This window comes from Platalea leucorodia (genome assembly GCF_965183815.1).
Source record: "Platalea leucorodia genome assembly, chromosome: 8".
NCBI lineage: Eukaryota > Metazoa > Chordata > Aves > Pelecaniformes > Threskiornithidae > Platalea > Platalea leucorodia.
This window is the reverse complement of record NC_138830.1, coordinates 34,278,582-34,303,118: the sequence shown is the minus strand read 5'-3', so window position 1 is coordinate 34,303,118 and position 24,537 is coordinate 34,278,582. Positions and strand designations below refer to the sequence as shown.

Below are 24,537 nucleotides of genomic sequence, written 5' to 3'. Positions count from 1 at the left end.
CCAGTAGGAGGTCGGCGCGGCGCGGCGTCATCTCATTGATGCGCTCCCGCCGAGACTCTCCTAGGAGGGAGGCTGCGGTCCCCATGCGTCGCTCCGCTGCTGGGCTCCCCAGTACAAGGGAGGCGGGGACGTACTGGGGAGCCCAGCACCGGACCCAGCGCTCCAGAGGCGGCCCCGGCAGTAGCAGGACCCCTCCCTCCACCTGCGGGCAATGCACTGCCTCAGGCAGCCCAGGACACCACGAGTCTTGGCAGCTCACGTTCAGCTCCGTGGCCACCAGCAGCCCCAGGGCCTTTTCCGCTCGTGCTTCTGCTGTTGGCTTCACCGAGCTGTGCCGCAGGCTGGTGCTTGCCCGGCCCGGCTCAGTGAGGGCTCTGGGTGGGACGTCCTGGGACCAGGGTTTCAGATCAGTGTGCCTCTGAGCCCTGTCAGCTCCTCCATCCGCCCAGGGAACTCCTGCAGTGAGATTTTCTGGGTGCAATCTTTGGCTCAGGGGATCCATGTCTCATTGCAAATCTCCGTTGCCCAAAGAAGTTCCTTGTTACAGGCAGGCTGAGGGCAGGATTCTGCTTGGCAACTGAAGCCGTACTTTCGGAGACCCTGGGGAGGGCAGAGCAGCATGACACCCAAAGAAGAGCCCCTGTACAGCCACCATGCTCCATCTGAGGACAGCCCTGCTCCTCATCCTCTCCCAGCACTGCACAGGAGGCTCCTCGCCTGCTCCCAACAGGCTGCACAGTGCTGTAGAGGTCAGGAGAGGAAGACCTCGGTGGCAGGATGTCAGGCAGGTGCTCCTGAGCACCTTTTCAATTTCCCTGGTTCACTGCAAGGGAGCAGGGAGCTGCTGAGAAACTCTGCAGCCTCTGTCTTGCTTTGTATATTATGTAATGTGTGGTGTAGCTGCCTGACAATACACGGCACCCTGTGTTATTAACAGCACTGTAATTTCCTGCTCTCCTTTCTCCTTTGCAGGCAGTGTCACGAAATGTTGTCGTGGAGCTGGAAGGGGCTCTGGTAGGAGCGAAGCTCTGTGGAGTCGGCAGTAGGCAAGATGTTAACCTTCAGTTCCATCGGCACCACAGTTGAGAAGACTGGGAAGGCACTGCCCACTGGAGAAGGTCTTGCTGAGCCCCAGTCCATGGGGAGATGCATGCAGGCCCATGAGGGAGGAGGAGGTTGTGCATAGAAAGGGAAGGGCTCACAGTTCTTGTTATCACTGACTTGTTCTTACTGAGCTCTTGTACCTTCTCACTGCAGATCTGTGACTGTTCAGCGTGCTGAGGTCTGCACTGGCCCGACAAGGCTCTGGGTGAAGACGGCAATGAATATACCTAGAGGAATGAGCTGAAACCTTTGGTCTGCCATCTACGGATAGCCCCCCATGGCTGATGTGCTCAGGCTACAGTTAAAATTGACTCATTCTTGTGTCCTCAGGCCAGGAAACCCAACCTGGGCCCTGGGAGTTAGATGAGGCTTGTGTTAACAATCTTCCCATTTTTCCTGCTCTCCTAATTGGGATGTAGAAAATTATCCTAATTGAGTGGAGAATCCAACTTGCTAAGGGCAATCTAGGTAAGGTTTGTACTTATGTGCAGTACTTGTGGAGCAGGATGGACAGTCACGCTCGAGGCCTTGGTGTTTGCACTTGGGTCGCAGCATCTTGCTAATAGCTTTTGCAGCAGGTCTTGGACAGGAAAATGTGGGCACCCACCTCTTCTGCTGCTTCTCTGCTGTGGTTTCCAGCTGGTGTCCGTGCCTGGAGGTGGGGCAGGGCAAGGCTGGGGACACGTAGCATCCCTACTCGCTATGCTGATCATCCGTGGCTCAGTGGTCCTGCCATCTCACCCGTGGCAAGAGATAGTGCTGCCAGCTTTGCCCACTCCAGGATCCTTGGTGCTGACATCTCTGAGATGGGGGAAAGCGTGAAGGAGTTCACCTTTTGTCTGATCCGCTTTGTCAGTGCTAGTGAACGTGAGAACTAGAATAGAAACAAAAGGGAAGGAAGCAACAAGTGTTTGTTGTTGCTTGGTCATGAGGCGAGAGGAGAGGAAGACTCGAGTGCAGAGAGGAACTGAACATCAAAAAAAGCATGGGAAGAGATAAAGAAGTCAAGAGGGGAGAGCAAGAGAGACACAGAGCCTCTTGCTTGTCATGCTTGTGGATTTTGTACCACAAGAATTTTGTTTCACGACCCTCCCATCAGCAAATATCCTGCTGATGTTGCTGTTTCTTTGTGACACTCGGTTCCCAGATGAAACCTCAGCTGTGCCAGGTGGTTCCACTGACTGGTGGAGAAAAGCTCCAGCAAAGACTCTTTCCTCCAGGAGATGCATGTGGCTGGGCTGTTCGTGCCTGGCACGGGGAGTCCAGGGGAGACCCGGGGTGCAGAGAGGTACAGCCAAAGCCCTCTCCCTGGCAGAGATGCCCATGGGGCTTTGGGAGCACACCCGCCACGTGGAGAGGTGCAGGATCAGCCCAGGGGCACACCAGCGTTCCCACATTCTCAGCATTGCTTGCTTTCTGCAACCCTCCTTTGGTCTTCGACCCGGGAGCATCCCTGCAGGACAGGCTCTGCCGTCCTCTTTGCTCCCCGTGCTGCGGTAAAGGTGGTGTTGGGACTGTGACAGGTACACTGCCCCCCTCCCGCCATGAAGATTGGGGCCATTACCATGGCGATCACTGTCTTTTCGCGCCTCACTTTCATGCCTTTTGCGCTCTGCTGTGCCCCTGGCTCGGCAGGGGCAGCAGGAGGAGCGGGGCCCTCGGTCACGAGGCAGGGCCCGCAGCCAGTGAGGCGCCGGTGAAGCTTCTGGAGGCTTGGAGAAGCTTCTGGATCATGGCCAGTGATGGCCACAGCTCAGATCCCACCCAGGGCATAAATGAGGCGCCGTTGGAGACCCCCTTGGAGCGGCCTTCTCAGAGCAGTGGGTCCGTGTACGAAACCTCTCCCCTTGGGTCTCGAGTTGGGGCGCCGCCACCTGAGGAAACTTCCCGGGACTGAGTGCCCTCACCTCCTTCGGGCGAGTGATTTCTTCTGGATACCCTTGAGTGAGCCCTCACCCCCCCGGAGCGAGCGATTGCACCCTCTGGGTACCCACGGGAGGGAGAGAGTTTCCCCCCTTGTGAGTGGGTGAGTGCACACTTTGGATCACCATTGCCGTGCGTATTGCCGTACAGTAACAACACCCTGCCCGACTGACACTTCGAACCTGTTACGTGTTAAATGTTACCGGAGTGTTGATTGATTTGGGTTTACCCCTGTTTTTCATTGGTTTTTGTTATGCAGTTTTGGTTGTTTTGTGCAATAAAGTTGTTTGAGTTGGTCCTTCGTTTTGGTTAGTCTTAGTGTACCTTTGTGACAGGGACCATGCTCACTGGTGATAGAAGATGGTGCCAGTAGGATACTGCTCCCCAGAGTCTGTTTTGGGGAGGGCTGTGATGGTAGGCCCCCATCTCACACGCTCAATTTGGGCTCCATCGTCTCATAAAACGGCGACAAAATGGGGATGGGAGGAAGGGGGCAGTGAAAATGGGAGGAGGTGGGTGGTGAGGGGGGGGTCATGTAACTCGGGGGCATGGGGGTGCTGCCTTTGGAGAAGGGAGGATGTCAGGTTCGGCTTCAAAATAGGGCATGGGGGTGACTACTGGAAATGTTGACAGAAAACTAAAGGGAAGGAAACGGCAGGTCGGAGCAGGTTTTGCTCTGAGCACAAAAGAGGAAGAGCAGTGGTGGGCAGCAGAAAGCCTGTGGGGAGTGGTAGAGATCGCACCCATGGAGGGTGCATGGAGGGACACAGAGGGGGCTGTGCTGCCCATGTCCCTTCGGTATCTGGCCTGGTCGATGCAGCTCTGGGAAGAAAAGGACATCCCTTCAGCTGGAGGTGGCAAGGGGATGTGGAGGGCTGCCTGGAGCACCCCATCCCCGCAGACTTGGGTGCTCACAGCCAGAGCCGGGTCGGGGACCCTGTTCTCTGCCTGGCTGGGGCTTGTACATCCCTCGCATGAGCAACCAGAAAGCTCTGACCAAGCCCATCTCCACGTCAAACCACAGCAGTCCCCAGTGTTTGGGGGCTGGCAGGGTGTGTAGATGCCAACCCAGCCCCAGCTAGCACACTGGATGGGGCAGACATCACCTCATCACCCCACCATGACAGCAGCATCGCTTTCTCCAAGGGGTCTGTTCTCTGGTGTAAAACAAAAAGGATTTGGGTGGCGTAGGGAGGTGGCACTGTAGGAAACTGGGGAAGCCCTTTCCCCTGCACCCGCCCGTGCCAGGGATGGGAAGCTACTGGGGTGCAACCTAAAATACTGGGAAATGGCTATCAGCGGTGCTCAGTTGTGTTATTTGGGTCTATCTCAGGGCCAAGAGCACATGGCTGGGATGAAACTGCAGGAGGAATGAAACAGCAAAGAGAGGAGATAAGAATCAGGCTGAAGCAAGAGAAGAGGAAGAGAAGGGAAGCCTGCAAGCGCAGAGGGAACTGCCTGGCCAAGCGTCGAGGAGGCGAGCTCCCAGCAGGGCTGCAGCTTGCCCCAGCTGAGCAGTGACCCTCACACTGCGAGGAGAGATGGGAACATCCCAGCTGATCCTGCCGGGTGCCCAGCATCGTTGGCGCAAGGCTGTCAGGAAGACGGCATGGACGTCTGGCTGGGGCGGCAGCTTTCTGCCCCTGCTGCTCCTCACCTGGCTGCCCGTCGGTGAGTCCCCCTGTGCCCTTGTCTCTGCTCTGAACTCTTCTCTTTGCATACACGTGCAGGAGGTTTGGGACATGGCTGCTGCTGCTTTTTCCTCTCCTCTTGCAGCATTTAAGCCCCCCTTCCACACCAGCACCTTGCCATGTGCCTTGCAGAGGGGTCCCTCCCTGCAATTGCCTGTGCCCAGGCTGCGGGCTCTGCCCACAGGGACCCAATTTCAGGCTCTGGGGCTTTGAACTGGCATTGTCTTCAGCAGCAGGGAGAGAAAACAGGAGGGGGGAAGGAAACAGAGATGCTTATAAGCCTGATGACTGCAAAGGGAGTCAGCTTCTTGTGGAGGATGCGGATATTCCTTAACACAAACCCAACTCTCCACAGTTGTTTTTTTTTTTCGGCAGGACTCGCTCACCAGATTTCAGCCACGATCAATGTGTCAGTAGGGTTAGATCTTGTCTTTCAGTGTCTGGTCCAGACAGGTTCAAACAGCACTGCTGGTGAGGCGAACTGGTGTAAAACCATCCAAAACAATACAGAATTGCTGAACAAAGGTGGCATGGAGATGCAAAAGTGTTCTGCCCTGTTTGTCTTCACCATTGTGAACACCACATGTACAGGTACGTACACATGCAGGATGGAGAACACGAGGAGCATGTCAAAGAATGGACATTCCATGCATGGTAAGAGACACAAGCCCACCAACACCCATGGAAGTGGAGAGAAAGGACTGAGAAAGGGAGAGGAGAGAGAGGACTCTGATGAGAAGGTGTGAAGTGACTTCAGCTCAGAGGTTCAGGAGCAATTCTGAAGTACTCCAGAGTGAGCATTAGGGGATGGGATGCAGCCAGAGAGGCTGCAGGGGGTCTACTACATTTTCTTTATTTCTCTAGGGCTGGCCATTTCCCCACAGCTAGCCCCCCAGTCCCACCTCACACTCCATGAAATGGTGGAGCCTGAGCCTGTGGCCTTGGTGGCATGTCCTGCTTGGGTGCCACAAGACCCTTCTGCCTAGGTTGCAGGAGAAGGAGGCGGTATCTTCCCCCTGATCCTCCCATTTTCAATCCTTTCTGAGACAGAGAAATGCTTGTGCACTGCACAGCATTGGGTGGCACTAAACAATGTGCAACATTTCAATGTTCAGTGTTGAGGAACATTTAGCAGCCGGATTTGGAAAAGAGCATCAGCTGCTGAAGGAAAGGACAGTTACTTGGCCATGTCTTTCATGAACAACACATGCCAGTGGGATATGACCCCTGCAAGGTCATATATATGACTTATATTTCCCTTATCACTTATATTTTTGTTTCCTCCAGGGGCAGTCAGCCAGCCAGAAGAGCCAGTCATCACTGTGGAGTGCAGTTTCCAGATTTGGTCAGAGAATCTCACGGTACATGTGAGGTGGTACAAATCTGCAGGTTTGGAGGCGGAGAATCAAACTAACACTGGGGCTCTGAAAGAAAACTGTACCAATCTCACCAGCCCCAGTGTGCGTGCAACCAACACGGGAATCTGTGGGTGTCGGGTGTTAGGAAGAAGAACAAACTTGACAGACACTGGAAACAGCACACAAAGGACAGTTCCCAGTAAGTGGCACTGCTTCTGGGGGTGATGAGCGGGCAGAGAAGGGTGCTACAACAAACGCTCTCCCGGGTACCCCCATGCGCCATTTCCCCTGAAAGCACCCTGGGCACTGGAGGAGCCAACCCAGCATGGCCCTTTTGGCAGATGCATCCCACCACAGAGCTGCTTGGCCATTGGGTCCTTGAAATAGGACCTGCCACGTCCTCCAACTGTGGCATGTCAGCCGAACGCTGGGGTGGCTGGAGCTGCGGTGGCAGGAGTGGGACAGCCGGGCTGTAGGGTCCAGGTTCCTGCCCCAGAGCAGAGCAGGGAGCAGGGTGTCCTCTGTCTCTGGGCAGTCTCACTTGTGTTTCTGTCTTCCAGCCTGTGCCCCTGAGGCACTTCAGACCGATGACACCAAGAAGGAGACCTGGACAGGTGAGTCCCCACAGCCCTGTGCCTGCAAGGGTGGAGGGCAGGAGGGGTCCTCAGGGAGAAAGAGGAGCAGCAAGGGGGGAAACACATCCTGATGTTTTCCCGTGAGTAGGTGGGGGCTGCTGGCAAACTGGGGTAGGCACCAGTGGATCAGAGGCTGTGATACTGGGAAGGCGCTCTGATGCTCCAGCCACCCGCCTGGCTGAGATTTTGGAGACTGTTCCCCACAGGATTTTGTCAGCACCCCAGGGCTGTGGGGGCTGTGGGTGGTTCATGGTCTGGAAGCCCAAGTTTGGAAAAGAACCCCCCGCACCCCTGAAAGAGGCAATGGCAGCATGCATCCCTGCATGGTGAGATGGTGGCTCACAGGTGCCTCTGTGATGGTTGTGTGTGCAGGACTCAAGTTCCTCCTGTGTATCATCTTCGGCTTTGCGGTCGGGACGCTTCTTTACGTGCCAATAATTGGCTTTCTGCTGTGGCGGTGCAGAAGGAAGGGAAAAGGTAAGGCTGAGCCCGCACCGAGCCTCCATCTCCTGTAGGAGCCAGTTGGCATCTCCTCCTCACCTGCTGGTCTGGACAAGCCCAGGCTTGGGAGATGTCCATCTTTGATATCCTACTGCTCCTGCTCAGTTGGTGTTCCCTGCACAAGTCTGTCCTCCTGGACAAGCTGTCCTAGGATGGGGAGAAGGTTCACCCCCTCCCTTCCCTCTGGCCAGTTGCTGGTGAGAACCCAGTTATGGCACAAGCCGTGGTGCAAGTGAAACATGTCTTGCACATCACCACATTTCCAGAAATGTCCAGCTCAGAGTTCTTCTCCAGCCCCTCCAAGGGCTTTTAAATCCTTGCCAACCCCTCCTGCCCCTTGGCCATCTTCAGAACCAGCCAGCTGCAGAGCCCCATCCTCTCCTGCAACAAAAACAGGACCAATGCAGATGTTTTCTTCATTTAAAATAATGATCGTTATAATTATTTTAACTACTATTTACACTATGTTTCCTTTTTCAGGAAAGCTCACAAGCAGGCAAGTGGCAGAAAGGAATCAGCTCAGCACGGTAAGCCAGGGAGAGCTTCGCACGTATAATTTCCTTCTCCCTATAAAAAAAAACACTGGTTGTTGAATACCCATTTAAAGGATTTCAGAGTAATATCAGCTTTGCTTTCTGAAAATATGGTCCTAAACACTTATTAATTCCTATTAAATAGGGGCTTACGGGCTTCTGAATAGGTGGCACCTCTGAGCAAGCTGGATAATGCTTGGGCAGTGCAAATAGTTGTGCCAGTGGAAAAATATTAGCGGGGGGATGCAGATGGGAAAGCCAGGGCTCTACTCATTGCTCTTTTCCCTGCAGGCAGCCCCGGTGACAGGGACCGAGGACCTGACCTATGCCAACCTGAAGTTTGAAAAGAAGGGGACAAAATCCACCTCCTCCGATGTTGTTTACACCGAGATCAAACCATCACAACAAAAGCAGAGCAGCGGGGATGCCGGTGCTGCCAACGCAGGCATGGATGTCTCCCCTGAGGGAGAGAGCAAATGATGGAGAAGGGAGGAATGAGCAGCTTGTATGCCTGTCAGGGTCATCATCCCCAAAAACTAGGCGTTAGCTCATACGGAAGTGCAATCTTGGTGACCTATTTACCACCTATTTACCCCCAAATGGCTGCACCACTGTGCTTTATGTTCCCCTGGAAGAAACCATCTCTTGCGGTGAGGACAGGGCTCTTCCAGCTGGTTTTCCCCTTGCCTTCCCACAGGCCCAAGCACTGCCAAGCCTCGGCAATTCCTTTCATGGTCTCCAGTCACCAAGGGGCTCTTCTAGCAACTTGCTCTGTGTTTCAGTGATGTCACGATGCACCACGTGGCCACCATGGTCCAGGAAGCACTTGATGTCCCTTTGGTGCTGGACATGCTGAGTGGGGTGGCCATGAGAAGCTCCTCTCGGCGCTGGAAAAGTCCTGGAGCAATTTTCTGGATTTTCTCCAGAGGAGGCACCTGCTGTAACGTGGGTTGACTGCTCTGGTTCACTCACTCAAAACACAAGGAGCAAGGATGGAAAGGCATCGTTTGCTTCACAGAGGTGCAACGTGCGTGCTGCTGCAGTGATCTATGTAGATCTGTTTAATACTGAGAGTGGACAGGTGTCTTCATTCATGTAGAGCTTTCCTGTAATTTGGAAAAAAAAAAAAAATAAAAGGTGATGGTTTTGCTCTCAATGTTTCCAGTTCTGTACTACTGATAGAGACCCAGCTGAAGTCCGGCAAGAATAGTCACCAAACCTTGGAGACTCTCTGGTTTCCCCACTTAGTCCAGTTTCAGAGCAGCTACCTGTGAGAGAAATACCCAAAGCAGTGGCGGTGGAGCTCCTGGTGTCCTAGGGGCAGAGCTCAGGTCACGCATGGCCAGGAAGACATAGGGAAGGGCTACAGAAAGGGAAAAATTGGCAGAAAAAATCCCAAATATTTGAGGGGAGCAACCAGTAGAAAAGGGGGTGGGATGTGAGAGTCAAAGTGTTGAACTGGGGAGGCTCATAGAGGCATCAAGGTTGCTGGGGGATGCTCCCCAGGGATGCAGAGCAGAACCAGGGTCCACCAAACTGCGGGATATCCTTGCCAGCCTCCTCCTGGGTACCTGCAACCATGGAAGAGGAGGAGCAGGCAGAGGAGGATCCCTAGGGGTGCCCCAGCTTGGAAAGGGAAAGCCTAAGTTAAAGGGGCAGGTACAAAACGCAGCCAAAACCTCAGCAGCAGCTCCTGAAGGAGCTGGACAAGGAACTGGGCTTTGAAGGAGATGTGCCAGGTCTCCTCCTGGCTGCAGAAAGGAAGGAAGATGGAAGATCTCCAGAACATCTCTCTGCCCATCGCTCCTTGGGGGCTGTTTCCAACCTATGTGCCGGGAGGTCCATGGGATTTGGCTTAGAACAGACACTGCTCAGCCACAGCTCCCACCCTGTCCTCGCAGCAAGGAGATCCATTGCTTGTGCTTGGGTGGGACGCAAGGCCAGCCATCCCACACCCTCCTGACGTGGTGCTGGGGCAGCCAGGGAAGCTGGGGTGGGGCAGAAGTCCAACAAGGGATCAGTGGGGGGTCTGCTGGCCCCTTTATGGTTGCAGCTGGCTGAATATGAGCTGACAGTGTGCCCAGGTGGCCAAGAAGGCCAAAAGCATCCTGGCTTGCATCAGAAATAGTGTGGCCAGCAGGACTAGGGAAGTGATCATCCCCGCGTACTTGGCACTGGTGAGGCCGCACCTCGAGTGCTGTGTTCAGTTTTGGGCCCCTCACTACAGGAAGGCCATCGAGGTGCTGGAGCGTGTCCAGAGAAGGGCAGCGAAGCTGGTGAAGGGTCTAGAGCACAAGTCTGATGAGGAGTGGCTGAATGAGCTGGGGCTGTTTAGCCTGGAGAAGAGGAGGCTCAGGGAAGATCTCATCGCTCTCTACAGCTACCTGAAAGGAGGCTGTAGCGAGGTGGGCGTCGGTCTCTTCTGCCAAGTAACAAGTGATAGGACGAGGGGAAACAGCCTCAAGTTGCACCAGGGGAGGTTTAGATTGGATATTGGGATAAATGTCTTAATCGAAAGGGTTGTCAAGCACTGGAACAGGCTTCCCAGGGAAGTGGTTGAGTCACCATCCTGTGGTGCTTGGGGACATGGTTTAGTGGTGGACTTGATGATCTTAAGGGTCTTTTCCAACCAAAATGACTCTATGATTCTATATAGCCAGGCTAGGTGGCCCTTGGGCTGACCCAGCACAGCCTTTCTCACGTTCCTACAGAGTGAAATGACCAATGTTGTTATTTTAAGGAGAAAAGGGTTTAAAAAAAGCCAACTTCAACTAAGAGGGACTGCTCATGACTCCAAAAAAGGCTGAGCGGGACACTTGAGACTTACTTATATTAAAAGCCTTGGCAGCCGGTTATCCTTTGCAGAGTCAGGAGGAGAAGCTTCAGAGGAGGCAAATACAGCTGCAGAGAAGTTCTCCAGCATCCCACTGGTCAAAAAAGAAGGCCACAAGGAAAGGAAAAACACAAAGGACATGAGCAGAATGAGATGATCAATAAATTGCAGAGGCAAAATCGGAAAGCTAAGGTACAAAATGAGTTAAGACTAACAAGGGCTGCAAAAGGCTCTGCATTTGCTTAACTGCCTTAAAAAGAAGAGGAAGGAAAAGTTTGGCCCATTGCTTCACCAAGAAAGTGTCATTAACCCTTGAGGTGGAGAAAGCTGGGACGTTCGTAGTGCTGCTTTTGCATCCTCCCTTATGCCCAGGGTTAGTGGGGATCAGATCTGGGACAGCGTTTTTAACAAGGAACCAGGAAAGAAGCCATGAAATAGCCTTGGAGCAGTTACACGAGTGAGCAAGAGGTGAAGAAACGCAGCCAGGGCTGCTTAAGGAACTAGCTGAGACAATCTCTCGAGATCTCGGGGGCTTTTGCAAGTGCAGGTAGGAAGGGTGGGGATGTTTTTGTCCATCAGCTATTTTTAAAAAAAGTGAAGCAGCTACAGCTAGAGCTGAGCCTCTGATGGATTTCAGTTCTCAGAAAGATGCTATCACAAGCAGTTAAGCAAGCGTGTGAAGATAAAGCAATAATAAACACAATGCCTTCCTTGCCCCGAACATGTACGTGCCACCTCCGTATGGACAGAGGTCCCCGTTGTCCCTGTGTGCGCTCAAGGCAGGTGGGCGAGACGTCTGTGATGGGTTTCTGTGCCAGGAGCATGGAGGGTGTCCTTGCCACCCTGCAAGCTCTGCTCGCCCCACAGAGGAAGCCTGACTCAGGCAGAGAAACAGAAGTAAAAGCGCTGCTTCTCCCAGTTTGTTGGTTTTTTTTTTAGGGAAGAATCGTAGCAGCAGAGGAGAGCGCGGAGGAACCACTCAACCTACGGAGAAGAGGGGTACCAGGCGGTGCAGCCAGGGAGGTCTCTGCAGATCCCCAGGAGCTCATGCTTGATGTGGTCCCCAAACTTCATGCCTGCTGTGATGGTGCTTTTGGGCCCTGGTGCACAAGTCCTCAGTGCCGCAGTCACTGCCAGCCCAGTTCCTACATGGTCCTCAACCAAACCTCCCGCAGAAAGGGCTCAGCAAAACACAAGGTCTTGAGCAAAGCTGCAGCCATGGGGGAGCACACAGGAGAGACTTGGCCTCCACCATGCTCCCTGTCCAGTGGAAGAACAGCAGGAATCCACATGGGGAAGAACAGGGACATGACCTGGGTCACACTTGGATGGTGTGAAAGTGAGAAGGGGAGAGGCCAGCAAAGAGAAAACAGATGAGAATTAGAGAAAGAAGAACAGAAATAGAGAGAGGAGGGAGAAAGTGGAGTGGAGAAAGAGACGGAGAGGAGAGACCAGAAGAGTCAGAAGAAGGGGAAGACCCTGGCGGAGGAAAATGGCTCAGGCTGAGGAAAAAGAGCAGTTAATTTGTTGGGTGATTAATCATATTTCTGCTGGCAAGTTCATTGCACTTTAACATCTCTGAAGCTCTTGGAGATGTCCGGGCCAGGCTCAAAGAGAGGTTTATTTCCTGCTCTGCAGAGGGCACACGTCCCTCCCTGTCTCGCAGAGCATCTCCTTCTCAACCAGGAGACCCAATTTCTCCAGCAAGGAAGGTTACCAGCAGGCATCACATTTATTTAAGAGCAAAGTAGTGCATGTAAAGCAAGCTTCAAAGATGCAGAGAAAAGCTTCCAGGTCTTTGCACCAGTGGGCCTCTGAAGGCCACTACCGCAGCCATGCTTTTCCCTACAAGAGGAAAAGCAGCTGCTCTAATTCAAGGGGAGGAAAGCAGGTGTGCACGTGGAGCCCGTGCTGAACTCCACAGTTCTTCGTGCCTCCCCAAGTTGAAGCTGTGCAAGGGGGCATCCTGGGGTGCGAGTACAGAGGCAGAGGTAGATGCACTGGGGTGTTTCTCCATGAATGGCTCCAAAAAGCATCTCCTGAACAGGCTCCAGGGTAAAAACGGACATTGAAAGAATGCTAAGAGACGCAGGAAGAGAAGGGCGAAAAATGTTGCTGATCTCATCTGTTAAGAGGAACAAGAAGAACGGACGCTCAGCTCCGTGACGCAGTGCTTGGCCTGCAGCACAAAGGGCTGCATCTCACAGCCCCCTGGAAAACTGGGGCAATTCACTCTGCTTCAGTTTTATTGCTGGGGAGGGTTGGAGGAGCCTCCCTGATTATTATAATCCTCCCTTTTTGTAAATTAGACTATTTCTATGTCCCCAAGACAACGCTCACCAGGACTGCTTCCAGTGGTGCTGGGAGAAGAAGCCGATGGTGCAGGGCTTTGCTGCATGCTGGGGTCCACGGAGCTGGTGGGACGAGGACCAGGCGATCCTGAGCAGGCACAGCTGCTGGAAGGAGGCAGTGGAGCAAAAAAGCTGGCAAAACCAACCTTGGACATGGCTGGAGATGGGAAACAGCCTGTCCAGAGCAAACTGGGTAGGAGAGGTGCATCCATCCCCCCTGCACCAGGGCCTCTCCCGGTCCCCTGTAACTCGTCCTGCTTACAACCCAGTTGCACTCAGGACTGCATTCATCATGTTGGATGGCTTTCTGTGCTTCTGCAGCTGGAAAAAAAACCACATCTGTCTTCTTTGTGCTGTGCAAGTGGAAATAGGAAGAGGTGAGGGAATTCCCATGGCGACAGTCCTGGACCGAATGCCATGCCCTTGGCCCCTCTTCTCTAGACGTGGCAGCCGCAAATCCCGTTCTGATGTGGGTGGGATCCCCGGCCGCCCCAGCCCCTGGCTTGGAGGAGGAGCAATGGGGAGGATGAGGCTGCCAATGAGCCAGGGAGGGACAAGGGATGTGACTTACAGCCACCAAGAAGGGGATGAGCAGGTGCTCGTCTTTGCAGTGCCCTGCCCTTGCATGCCCTGTTTGCCTGCAGTACCATAAAATGCTCCCGGAGGCAGTGGTGCAGAGGGGACTCTTTCAGAGGGTGACGAATGGTGCAGTCCCCCAAAGAAATAAAACCACCTCAATGATGTTTCAAAACCATTGCACAAAGAGTAAAAGATCTCACAAGAAAAAGGGCGTGGTAAGAGATACAGGAGCAAGTCCACAACTGGAACGATGGAAGACAGGCAATAACCGGATCCAGTAAGGTCTCCAGGGCCTGGCCTAAGGCAGCAGGCGCTCAGAGGCCCCGTTCCAGCACACACACGGCTGCACAGCTCGCTCTGTGCCTCAGAGCAGTGTGATTTTTAGTCCTTTCTGCTCTCAGCAGCCTCGTTTGAGACGTGAGTGTGCAGGCCAGTCCTCCACTGCCCACGGGTCGTACCTGGTGCCATGAGTCCAACCCAGGTCACTCGGAGAGAGGGTGGCTTCAGCTGCCTGGAGCAAAGAGCTCAGAGGAACATGGAAACGGGTCAGCTACTGGGAGAAAAGTCAGAGAAGCTTCACTGGAAATGGCTGAAGTTACAGTGACTTAACCCTGCTGCAGGGCATGTTTAAAGGGTCCAGTAGAATTGCCCTATCACAGAGCTGGCTCAACAGCACATCAGGACCTGAACCGCATCTGCTGAGCTCACCTTCAGTTTGTCCTTTTAGCCCCCTTCCCACCACCCCAGCTGCAAGGGAGGGAAGTGCTGATCTCTTCTCCCTGGAATCCAGTGACAGCCCTGGGAACGGGTCAGAGCTGTGCCAGGGGATGTTTACACTGGACATTAGGAAGCATTTCTTCACTGAGAGGGTGGTCAAACACTGGAACAGGCTTCCTGGAGAGGTGGTCGATGCCCCAAGCCTGTCAGTGTTTAAGAGGCATTCGGACAATGCCCTTAATACCATGCTTTAAGTTTTGGTCAGCCCTGAGGTGGTCAGGCGGTTGGACCAGATGATCATTGTAGGTCCCTTCCAACTGAAACATTCTATTCTATTCCAGGTACAGCCTCAGCTTGCTCACCTCCTAGGGACAAGTGCCACCCTCCCAGGCACAGCGTGCGCAGCCAGACATAAGGACTAGGGTTGAGTTCCAGGGAGGAAGCGAGGGCAGGCAGGGTGGCCGGAGGCTGTAGCAGACAAGGGAAGGGGGCTAAAAGGATAAATACTCCTTAAAACCAGCCTGATAGGAGCATATTCCCACCCAGCTGATGCTCCACTGCCAAACTGTCACCCTTTGAGGGCCTCTCACACAGCAAGAGCGAGTAACACTATTTAAAGAGAACAAGATTATACAGCCTTGACCATCATTAACTGAACTCAGTATCTGAAAGTGCTTCCAGCTTGTTTAAATTCCAGTTCAGTGAATCACTGTAAAACAAAAGCCTCTGCCACTGCCTCCTCCCTGTCTTATCTTATTTACTCCTGAAAGGAAAGCAGAGTTCAGGTTAAGGGCTGGCTTTATCAGGAACCTTTCACATGGAGACATGCAGAGATCTGATCGTCCACTACTAGTGAGGCTGAAAAAAAAGACAATAAAACCCCAAAAGGACATAGGTGTGCAGAGGCTTTTACCCATTTCTTTTGGTCACAAGACGGGACTGCTAACAGGTTTCTTGGACAGGAAGTTTATCACAAGATTTGTGTCTCCTTGGGAGTTGTTCTCACTGACGACAGAAGCAGAAACGCAGGAGGAGGGTGAGGAAGAGGTCTGGGAAAGCCGTGCTCTTGCTGGAGGGCAGCTGTCCCTCTATATACAAGCTCTCGGAGGTCTCTGTTGCTGCCAGTCCCTCATATTCCCCTCTAGCTCCCAGGTAAGTACTTGGTACTACACAGCTCACACCACAGCACCTGCCCCTGGATCCACACAGGGCGCTTTGCACACCTTGAGGACTCCCTCCCTTCTCTGCAAGCCAACTTCTCCTTACTCAACCAGGAGAAAGCCTCTTTCTGAAATCTAGACCAAATAAAAGAGTTAAACTAGGCAGCTTGATTCTGTTCTTTCCAGTGAGCATCACTTATTTGAGTCATGTTTTCAGTGGAACAATCTATGAAGAACTCCAAGATGCAACCCAACATTTAAACGGTTCCAGAAATCACCGAGAGGCTGAGTAAAAGGAGAGATGCGCTTAGAACGCCACTAATACCAGTCATAAAACAAATGCTTTACTATTGGTCACTTTTATTTCAAGAACAGAACAGCCTTTCATCCCAGCTCCCTCTGTGAGTTCAGTGTGTAACTCAGGTAGCACAACCACAAGCAGTCACATCCCGTAGAGCAAGAGCTCCAAACAAAGCAATCCCCATTGAGACACTAGCTTTGGCTTTTCCTCCTCTCCCTCCCTGGGTGAGAAGCAAGCCTGGCACAGAACATGAACAGCTCCCTCATCCCGCATCTGCGCAGATGCTTCACTAGCAGAATTACGCAAATAAATAAAGAGCAGTCAGTATCTCACAGAGTGGGAGCAGATGGTGACCACGGATGATCTAGAAATTAAGTTATTGCTATGTTCTTACTTATTGGACACTGCAGGTAACTCACTTGGTCACCACCAAGAGGTGACAGTCTCAGACTGCCCTTGTGTTATCAGTTCATATTGGACAGAAAAGTGTGGGAGGACAAGACAGATCTTGCTTAATCTGCTCCCTGCCTTAAGAGCAGGAGTTTTCTCACTGGGACTGAATCTTTGTCATTTTGATGGAAATAGGTGGGGGCAGGGGATATCATTGGCAGGCTCCCAAACCACTTTGAAATTCATCATGCCTGCCAGACTTTACCAAAGAGTTCGCTGCTAAGAGTACATACTGCTAAGTGTACTCACTGCTCCTGACTTGCAACAGGAGCTGCTGAGCCACCTTCATGTGGTAAGGAACTGCAGGTTCAAATTTCAAAGAGAGGAGGAGCCCAGTGTCACCTTGAGAGCTGAGCCAGAGCTGCTGATTCATCAGGGAAAATCGGGGCAAATTAGAGCTGTACCACATGGGCACGGGGAAGTACCAGTCCTGCCACAAGCCCATGAGGTCAGCCTGACACTTGATTCTACTTCCCTCTGCTGGTGGGACATGCTTGTGACGGCCAGCGTCCCAGTATCAAGTCAAACGAGCTAAAACAAGGCATAACATGAAGTCTAATACATACGAGACCACTTGTCCCCAAAGATTATCAGGTAGCCCAAGGCTGATTACAAGTGATGAGCTCACAGCAGTGCCAGTGCCCACAGTGTCCCTCCCCACAAAGAGTATTGGCCAGAGAACATGAGTTTGAGAGGATGAGGAGGACTGCAGGAAGAACCTCAGACTGATGGAAAAGCAGAGGAGTCCTTTGCAGGACATCCAGAGATGTCTTTGTTAGGCATCATGCAGCTGGTTCTCTTTCAGGAGAATCTTCTCCCCAGGCTTGAAGGCGGGCATCCCCAGGTAAGGGCAGCTGGCACAGCGGAACGCATCCCCCAGGTAGCACTGGCAAAAGAAAGAAAAGCACCTTCTGTAATCAGGGGCAACTTTCAGTTCTCTCCCCCTGTGATATGTTTTTTCCAGCTTAAGAAATGACATGCTCCTCAGCACGTATCAGCACAGAAACCATTTCCCTTCTCCTCCCTCTCAACATGTCCGGTTGGCGCAGTTAGCAGAGCTGCGTGGGGCACTGTGCTCACATGGAAGAAGCGAGTTGCAACCCCAGCCGGTGTGCTTGGGCATGGCTGCATGCTGGGCTTGGCTGCATGCTGGGCTCAGGCAGCTCCCTAACCACAACCAGATCCCCCTGTGCTCCCATAAGGTGATCTTGCCCGAGGAGACCACTGGTTAGCACAGTGAACAGGGAGGCAGAGGTTCCCTGTTCACTCTTGACTCCTACAGGGGTGGCACTTGCCCTGGCACAGACAGCACGACTGGTACGGAGCATGTGGGCACAGGGCAACAGGCTGAAGCTCTGCAGAAGCTGCACAAGCAGTAAGCCAGCTTAGGGAGCAGTCGCTACAGAACACAGTTCTCAGACACAAATCACGTACTACAAACCACAGTATAGGAACAAAAATGACTACTTACATTTCCACAGGCAGATTTGGGCTGCAAGCTCTTCTTCTCCTGTTCCAGCTCTTCAGCCAGGCCACACGTGCTGTAGAAAAATAAAGAAGTGACCTGCATCTTTCTGCTTAAGGATTGTGACTCACCAACACTTGTTCCAGCCCACTCACACACAACAGCCCTCGCCCTGTCACACTGTGTGTGCCCTGGAACAGCTGACTCCAGGACTCTCACACTCTTCACTTTGTTCTTCAACACCATGGTTTGTGTAACAATTGTTGAAACATACTCCTCAAGTTTAAACTGAGTGGGAAATGACTCTGCAGCACTTGCTATGTGTGCCATTTCTCCTTGAAATCTGAGAAACCACAGTTTTAGTCAAGGCTGGACAAGCTGTGTAGCCACCATCAAGACCACCGTTGATCATATCAGTGTGGTAATTTGTAACAGTTTTGGTGTGGCTAGTCAATTCTCATTGTATTTGGATTTACATTCAAATAGTTAAGAAAGGACATGAACCAAGAGAATTATGCTCTGAAGAACAGTGAAGTGCCTACAATCTTTTTAAAATCCATCCAACTCTAAGGGTTTAATGTTACAGTTAAAAGAAATATGCTGATCCCAGCACTGACCAGTTCTTGCAGGCTTTCTTTTTGCCCATTTCTTTGCAGGATGGAGCTCTGAGGGACGATGGATCTGGCTTTTTCAAATCATCTGAATCCAACAGCTCATCAGAGTCCAAAAGATCCTGAAAACATACCATGGAAGATAACATGCAGGAAACTGATTTGTCAGTAGGGAATGACATTGCTGTGTTATGTTCAAAGAAATGGTGCTATCTGTACCACTAGCATTAAAGTGCTGCAGCTGTGCCCTCTTATCCATGTCTCCGCCCTCACCTCTGGACTCTCAAGACCTCACATAGTAGATGAGATATTTTGCCCTGGCGATGCTTTCCTACCTCTTAAGTTGTAAAGCTTCCCAAGAGGCACGACTGAAACTATTTAGAGTAGGAAAGAAGAGGACAGAGAAGGAACAACAGCAAAGCCTCACAAAAAAGACCAGATACCATCTCTTCATCATTCATATCACTGGCAGAGAGTGTCCACAGCTTGGCAGTGGCTGGGTCCACAGAGGGTTTTCCTGGAGCCAAACCAAAGAAGAAACAGTAGTTACTCCAGCCTTTGCCCCATCTACTCCCAACAAATAGAGTTCAAACAGCTTTGTAAAGCCCCACTTCATAGGTTTTTACTATAGTACTCCCTACCCTGTCTCCCTTTTCCAAGGGATGATTGTCACCTGAGAGCCAGGGAATCCAGACATTTAGCTCCTTACCTGAAGGACGAGGTTTCTTGGCAAAGGAAAGTTTGAGCTGACTTGAGGATCCCACTTCAAAATTGGGCTTCCTGCCTTCTATCTGAACAATGAGAAGGTCATCGCCTTGGTAACCCAAATGCTCTTGGACTGACTGGGCCTCCTCTGGGGTCAACGCTTCCTTTTGCAGCTGCAATGTAAGATTTTACGTTAACCTCAAGCAGAACCCCTTATTTCAGCACCCAGTTCAGTATTCCAGTGTGCTGGTTTTGGCTGGGATAGAGTTAATTTTCTTCATAGTAGCTAGTATGGGGCTACGTCTTGGATTTGTGATGAAAACAGTGGTGATAACACAGGGATGTTTTTGTTACTGCTGAGCAGTGCTGACACAGCATCAAGGCCTTTTCTGCCTCTCACCCCACCCCACCAGTGGGCAGGCTGGGGGTGCACAAGAAGCTGGAAGGGTACAGAACCAGGACAGCTGACCCCAAATGACCAAAAGGATATTCCACACCATATGATGTCATGCTCAGCATACAAAGCTGGGGGAAGAAGGAAGGGGGGAACGTTTGGAGTTACGGCGTGTGTCTTCCCAAGTAACCGTTACGCGTGATGGAGCCTTGCTTTCCTGGAGACGGCTGAACACCTGCCTGCCGATGGGAAGTAGTGAATGAATTCCTTGTTTTCCTTTGCTTGTGTGTGTGGCTTTTGCTTTACCTATTAAACTGTCTTTATCTCAACCCACAAGTTTTCTCACTATTACTCTTCCAGTTCTCTCCCCCATCCCACCACGGGGGAGTGGGCAAGCAGCTGTGTGGTGCTTAGCTGCTGTCTGGGGTAAAACCACGATATCCAGTGAACACAGACAATCGGTATTTTCAATCCTAAAGAAAAACACTATCTTTGCAGTAACTAAAGTTTGTGGCAGGCAGTGTCCATGTGCATTTACAGTAAACCAGGGTAGCTAAACACCTTGTCACCCAATAAGTCCCCAGGAATTGCCCTCTACATTTCAAGGCAACTGCACGAGGGAGTTTCTGGAAGCAGTTAGTACACACGTACCTCCTTCACTTCCACCAACCCAGAGAGAGTCAGAGCTGTGGGGAGTTTGGCTGCTGTCTTGATTGTGCTGTTGTTTCCTGGAAGACACAAAAGCAGGAAGTAGCAGGAGGGAAGAACAAGAATAGAGGTCACTCAGAAACCTGGAAGAGCAAGACCTTTAGAAGGAAGTACTCAAGCCAAACCTCTGCTTTAAAATTGGTCCTTTCTAGTTGACAGCAGCAACAAACCAGGAAGAACATAAGCAGCTTATAAAACAGCCCGGGGTCACAAAGCTGTTCTAGCTCCAGATCTTTTCTATCACCTAACATCTAACACCAAAAAAAAGGAAAAAAAAAAACCCTCACTCCAAAACGCAAACAACAAAATCCCCCAAAACATTTTCACATATTAAAGTGAACAGCTCGTGAAGTTTTCAAAACATGGACTCCTAAATGAACACTACATTCAGAAACATAACATTCAAGAGCCTCGTTCTTGTAGGCAAAAGCTATTTCAATCATTGTTTAGTCAAAAACTCATTACAGGCTTCTTCACTTGGGCACAGGATTGTGCTGAACAGAATCCATCCACCCTCTCTCCCTAGTGCCACTTGCACTTTATTCCAAGTCCACCAAATTCCAGCCTGTCAGATGTGACTTTGGAAAAAAGAAACCTCATCTACTCCAGACTTTGTATGTTCTTTGTTCTGTCCTAGAAGTGTTCCCCCTGCACCACAGAGCCACTGCCAGCTTCAAAGCATTGGTAAATCTTCCCAACCTGAAAAAGGCATTTCTGCTGCCACTTACATCACCATTTTCAGCACTGTAGATTGTGCCAAGAGAAACACAGTCAGCATAGATGCTTCTGTTGTTATCAGGTGGCATATTATTTCCCACTTCCATCCTGAACCAGCTCCCTATGCCAGCAAGGTTTGAATGCAGGTCAAGTACAAGACAGAGAAATAATCTTGTGTTCACGTCTTTGTGCATTCCTCCAGTTGTCCCAAGGCAGGTGCTCTGGCTTTACTCTTAAAACTTAGTCCTTTTCTGGATAACTATTTCTCAGCTGGCTTCTGGGACAGCTTCTCTTGGCACTTGTCACCTGTTTTTAAAATCACTTCAGAAGCCCCTCAGAAACACAACATCCGCAACTATTTAACATTACACACCCTAGGAGAAGACCAGTGTCCACTGAGCTTTTCAATGCAGTTTAAGAACAAGCCTATCGAGCACTTTTAATAGAAAGAGAGTGACTGCCCACATCTCTGACGACTACCAGCTGAAACACAGAAAAAAAACCTTACTATTCAGGTTACTGTGTCAGCAGAATGAAAATCTCTGAATGTCAGTCAGGGTTCCTGTCCTTTCCATTTCAGCCTAATCCTCACAAGAATTGCTACGTTGCCATGAAAGCAAGGCTGATGTGGATTCTCTCACCTGATTCTGTAACCACCAGTTCTTTCAGGAGTACACGGCCCCCCGGCTTAAGTATCCGAGCTATTTCTGCCAGTACCTCCGCACTGTGCTGCGCTGTACTGCCTGGTACCATGCCAGAGAGAATTACATCGAAACTGGACTCCCTGTGAGCCGCTGAAAAGAAAGAAAGAGGACAATGGTACAATCTTACACATATACACACAGAACTTTACTTAATACATCAGTTCCACCTCCCTCCTCATCTCTCATGCTTGTGTACAACAGCAATAACTGATTAAAGACACCAGTCGTAGGAAGCACAACCAGGGTATACACACCTTTCTTTGCTCTACTGACAGTGGTCGAGTTAGCAGTAGGTGCTACTGCTGTTCTGAATGCTGACTTACAAACCAGGGAAGATGCCAGCTCACACAACAGAAGCACCCTCTCCCTTTAAACGAAACAGTGAAAAATTAAGCTCATTCTTACACTGAGACAGCTGGTTAACATTTTCCACAGAGACACGATTATCAGCTCCCACCAGCGCCTGAATTTTATCCACCAAATGCTTCAGGGCTTCAACCGGCGAGGAGCCGTCCCAGATGATGGCCACGCGCTGGCCTGGCGCAACTCCGTACTCCCCCATTTCCACAGCAGCAGCAAACCTGACAGCGGCAGAGAGAGGAACAGGTTGGGGAGAGACAGAGAGGAAGACTAAGTGCCAAGTGCAGCATGAATCTTTGTGAACTGTGACTTAATCACAGAGCATCGACATGTTTTAATACATGGGGATTATTTTCTGGAGACAGGCAGCACAGAGTTCCCATAAGCTGAGCATTACCATGACATTAAGGAATAGCTACACTTAAGGGCATAATTCAGTATCTCCCCAGTTCAGAGACTAGTTTTTCAGGGAGACTGCAAGCCTGCTTAAAAAACCAAACCAAAACAACTTACCTGCTTTCCTTAAAGATCTGAATAGAGACATACACAGGATTTCTGGATTTCCAAACTAGTGACAATTATTTGAGATTAAACACTGCCTTGTCTCTCCTACTCAGAACATGATCTAGTGGCGTTTGCTTCCACAGTACATGGCGGAGGGGGCCAGAAAGTAGCTTTTGGCATTCCCAGCATTCCAGATTGAGGCTCTTTCAACTCTTGTCATTGGTGGTGCTGGGTGAGCAATTACACAGAGGGAGGAGAGGAACAGAATGTGCAGTGAAGTGACAGTTTTGAAAAACCTGTCTGCACTAATATTTTATAAAAGACTGCATTCCTGACAGAGTCCAAAGAAAATCTGCACTATAGAAGTGTCACAATAGTATCATATCATCACCTGTACTCACAGCAGCACTGGCTACTGAAACAAATTACCTAGCCTCTTTCACTCTACTCATCCAATACAAACATATTTTCTTTCTAATTTAACACGACCACAGAGAATAGAGAGCACCGGTGAGCACACTAGTTGCCCAGTGTATCTTCAATTAGCTACAAGCCACACACTTGCTTTGGGAGAGCCTGTTGTAAGCAAGGTCTTTACCAGAAATCATTACATTATGCATCCTGGGTAATGCCTTATTGCCACCATGTTGTAATGAAAGCATAGCTTATGGCTATGCTGTACCAAATTTAACTGAGTGGCATGCAGTCAGGTGTGGAGCGGATTTTGACCTGCTATTCCTCTGGCTCTATGTGCTGTGGACCCCTCTCTCCTCGAAACTGCAAACGAGTTCAGAATGGGACAACTCTGCGCCTTGTCTGAGCTACTCTGGTAGGAATTAGTGCTAACACAGCTCACAATGCCAACGAGGTGAGGAGTGAAAGATCTTGGATATACACTAGAGGTTATAGCATCTCACAATTAGCCTTGCATGCATACTCAACACAAGCTAAGCGACTACAACAGATAGTGACACTAGAAAACATACATATTAATCCCATTAAAAAGTCACCTTTCCTAGGCAAGAAAGCTGAAAACTTCAAAAGATACACAAGCTGTTGGGCTAATTTGGGGGTGGGGGTGGGGTGGGGGAATCCAAAGTCACACCTTCCTCTCAGAACAGCAGGCTGTGACCTTTCCAGACAGGCTCAGAAGGCTCAAATAAGATATCCCAGCAGATCCCAAACATAACTTCAGCACAGTGTAAGGAAAGAGGCTTCAGTCAGAGCCCAAACTACATCAACAGCAACACCAGCCTGCATCAATCCCTTGAGATGCAATCTAAAGAAAGCAGGAAGCTACCGTAATCCTCAAGGACATGGCATTACGTCAGCCTTCAGCCAGCATAAAGGCTAGGAGCTGCTGTCAAAGAATGCACAGGCAAGCTCTTAATGGGATGACAGGAGGGATACTTTTCCCCTCTATTTTGCAGTAGAAAGTGGAATTTATTTAAAATGAGATGGCTTGGCTGGCCAGAGCTCGGTGAAGACAGCACCGAGGAGGATTCCCGCCGGCTGGGAGGAGGCCCAAGGGTAGGACCTGGTGCAGACATCGGGCTGGGGGTGGGGAGGGGGCCTTATCTTAACTTCACACGCATTTAACAGTCCTTGAGGAACAGGACTGCCCACAACAGGGCAAGAAAGGAGTTTTAAACAATACTGGAGGCTTCCAGCTTCAATAAAATAAAAAGCTTCAAAAAAATAAAAAACGGCATATAGCAGGTCAAAACTTTAAACTAGAGCCTCCTGTGCGCTCCGTACCTTGCGGTGCTCAGCAGGCAGCTTCCAGCGGCCCAGGACGCGATCCAAGGCTGCAGGCGACGGCCACACTGGCCCTACAGCAAATGAATATTCAAAATATATCTCCTCATATAGAAAGGGCAAAAATGAACCTCTAAATCACAGAGACAGAAACACTTTACAGGGACAAGGAACAAGACGCGTGAAGGAATTTCACACAGGAATTCCCCACCCCCCACGGCGGCCCTCTCAGACGAGGCCTCGGCAGCGCCTTTTTAAGGAAAAAAAAGGAGAGAATCGGCCAACGCGGGAGGCGCCCCGCGCCGCCTGCCTCCCCGCCGCTGAGGAGAGGAGCGCCCGACCCCGCTCACCTCCGGATGCGCCCACCACAGCACGGCACGGCACGGCACGGCACGGCACGGCTCGGCTCGGCTCGGCTCGGCTCGGTCTGACGCCGTCACCGCCGCGTCCCGCCCCCGCGGCGTCATCGCCCTCT

At 51.1% G+C, this 24,537-nt stretch overlaps 2 protein-coding genes across 4 annotated transcripts; one reads left to right on the top strand and one right to left on the bottom strand.

Moving 5' to 3' along the window:
• The first annotated feature begins 4,405 nt into the window (after positions 1–4,405).
• On the top strand, positions 4,406–8,838 carry LOC309594171 (uncharacterized protein). 2 transcript variants are annotated; one of them, XM_082319562.1, is made up of 7 exons: positions 4,406–4,698; positions 5,094–5,309; positions 6,006–6,275; positions 6,637–6,690; positions 7,084–7,188; positions 7,693–7,739; positions 8,037–8,838. In XM_082319562.1, exons 1-7 carry the CDS (start codon positions 4,569–4,571, stop codon positions 8,223–8,225), a joined length of 1,011 nt encoding a protein of 336 aa, XP_082175688.1. In that variant the 5' UTR covers positions 4,406–4,568; the 3' UTR covers positions 8,226–8,838. The 2 variants fall into 2 exon arrangements, with proteins under 2 accessions (XP_082175688.1, XP_082175687.1); XM_082319561.1 differs by lacking the exon at positions 4,406–4,698 and having other exon boundaries at positions 4,705–5,309.
• Positions 8,839–15,740: 6,902 nt separating this feature from the next.
• On the bottom strand, positions 15,741–24,529 carry CIAPIN1 (cytokine induced apoptosis inhibitor 1; the record flags this gene model as incomplete). Of its 2 annotated transcripts, XM_082320681.1 has the most annotated exons (10): positions 15,742–17,022; positions 17,608–17,677; positions 18,219–18,334; positions 18,656–18,729; positions 18,922–19,090; positions 19,963–20,039; positions 21,378–21,530; positions 21,846–22,021; positions 24,063–24,136; positions 24,413–24,529. In XM_082320681.1, the coding sequence occupies 10 exons, from the start codon at positions 24,527–24,529 to the stop codon at positions 16,912–16,914; spliced, it is 1,137 nt and encodes a 378-aa protein (XP_082176807.1). In that variant the 3' UTR covers positions 15,742–16,911. The 2 variants fall into 2 exon arrangements, with proteins under 2 accessions (XP_082176808.1, XP_082176807.1); XM_082320682.1 differs by lacking the exon at positions 24,063–24,136 and having other exon boundaries at positions 15,741–17,022; positions 24,413–24,488.
• Between the last annotated feature and the right edge of the window lie 8 nt (positions 24,530–24,537).

What these genes read in the sequence shown, in the direction of transcription:
- LOC309594171 (XM_082319561.1), top strand. Translation starts at nt 4,838, where the DNA reads ATGTGCCTTGCAGAGGGGTCCCTCCCTGCAATTGCCTGTGCCCAGGCT. An exon ending in TGTGAACACCACATGTACAG is followed by an intron (nt 5,310 to 6,005) that starts GTACGTACACAT and finishes TGTTTCCTCCAG; the next exon opens with GGGCAGTCAGCCAGCCAGAA. An exon ending in GTGCAGAAGGAAGGGAAAAG is followed by an intron (nt 7,189 to 7,692) that starts GTAAGGCTGAGC and finishes TTCCTTTTTCAG; the next exon opens with GAAAGCTCACAAGCAGGCAA.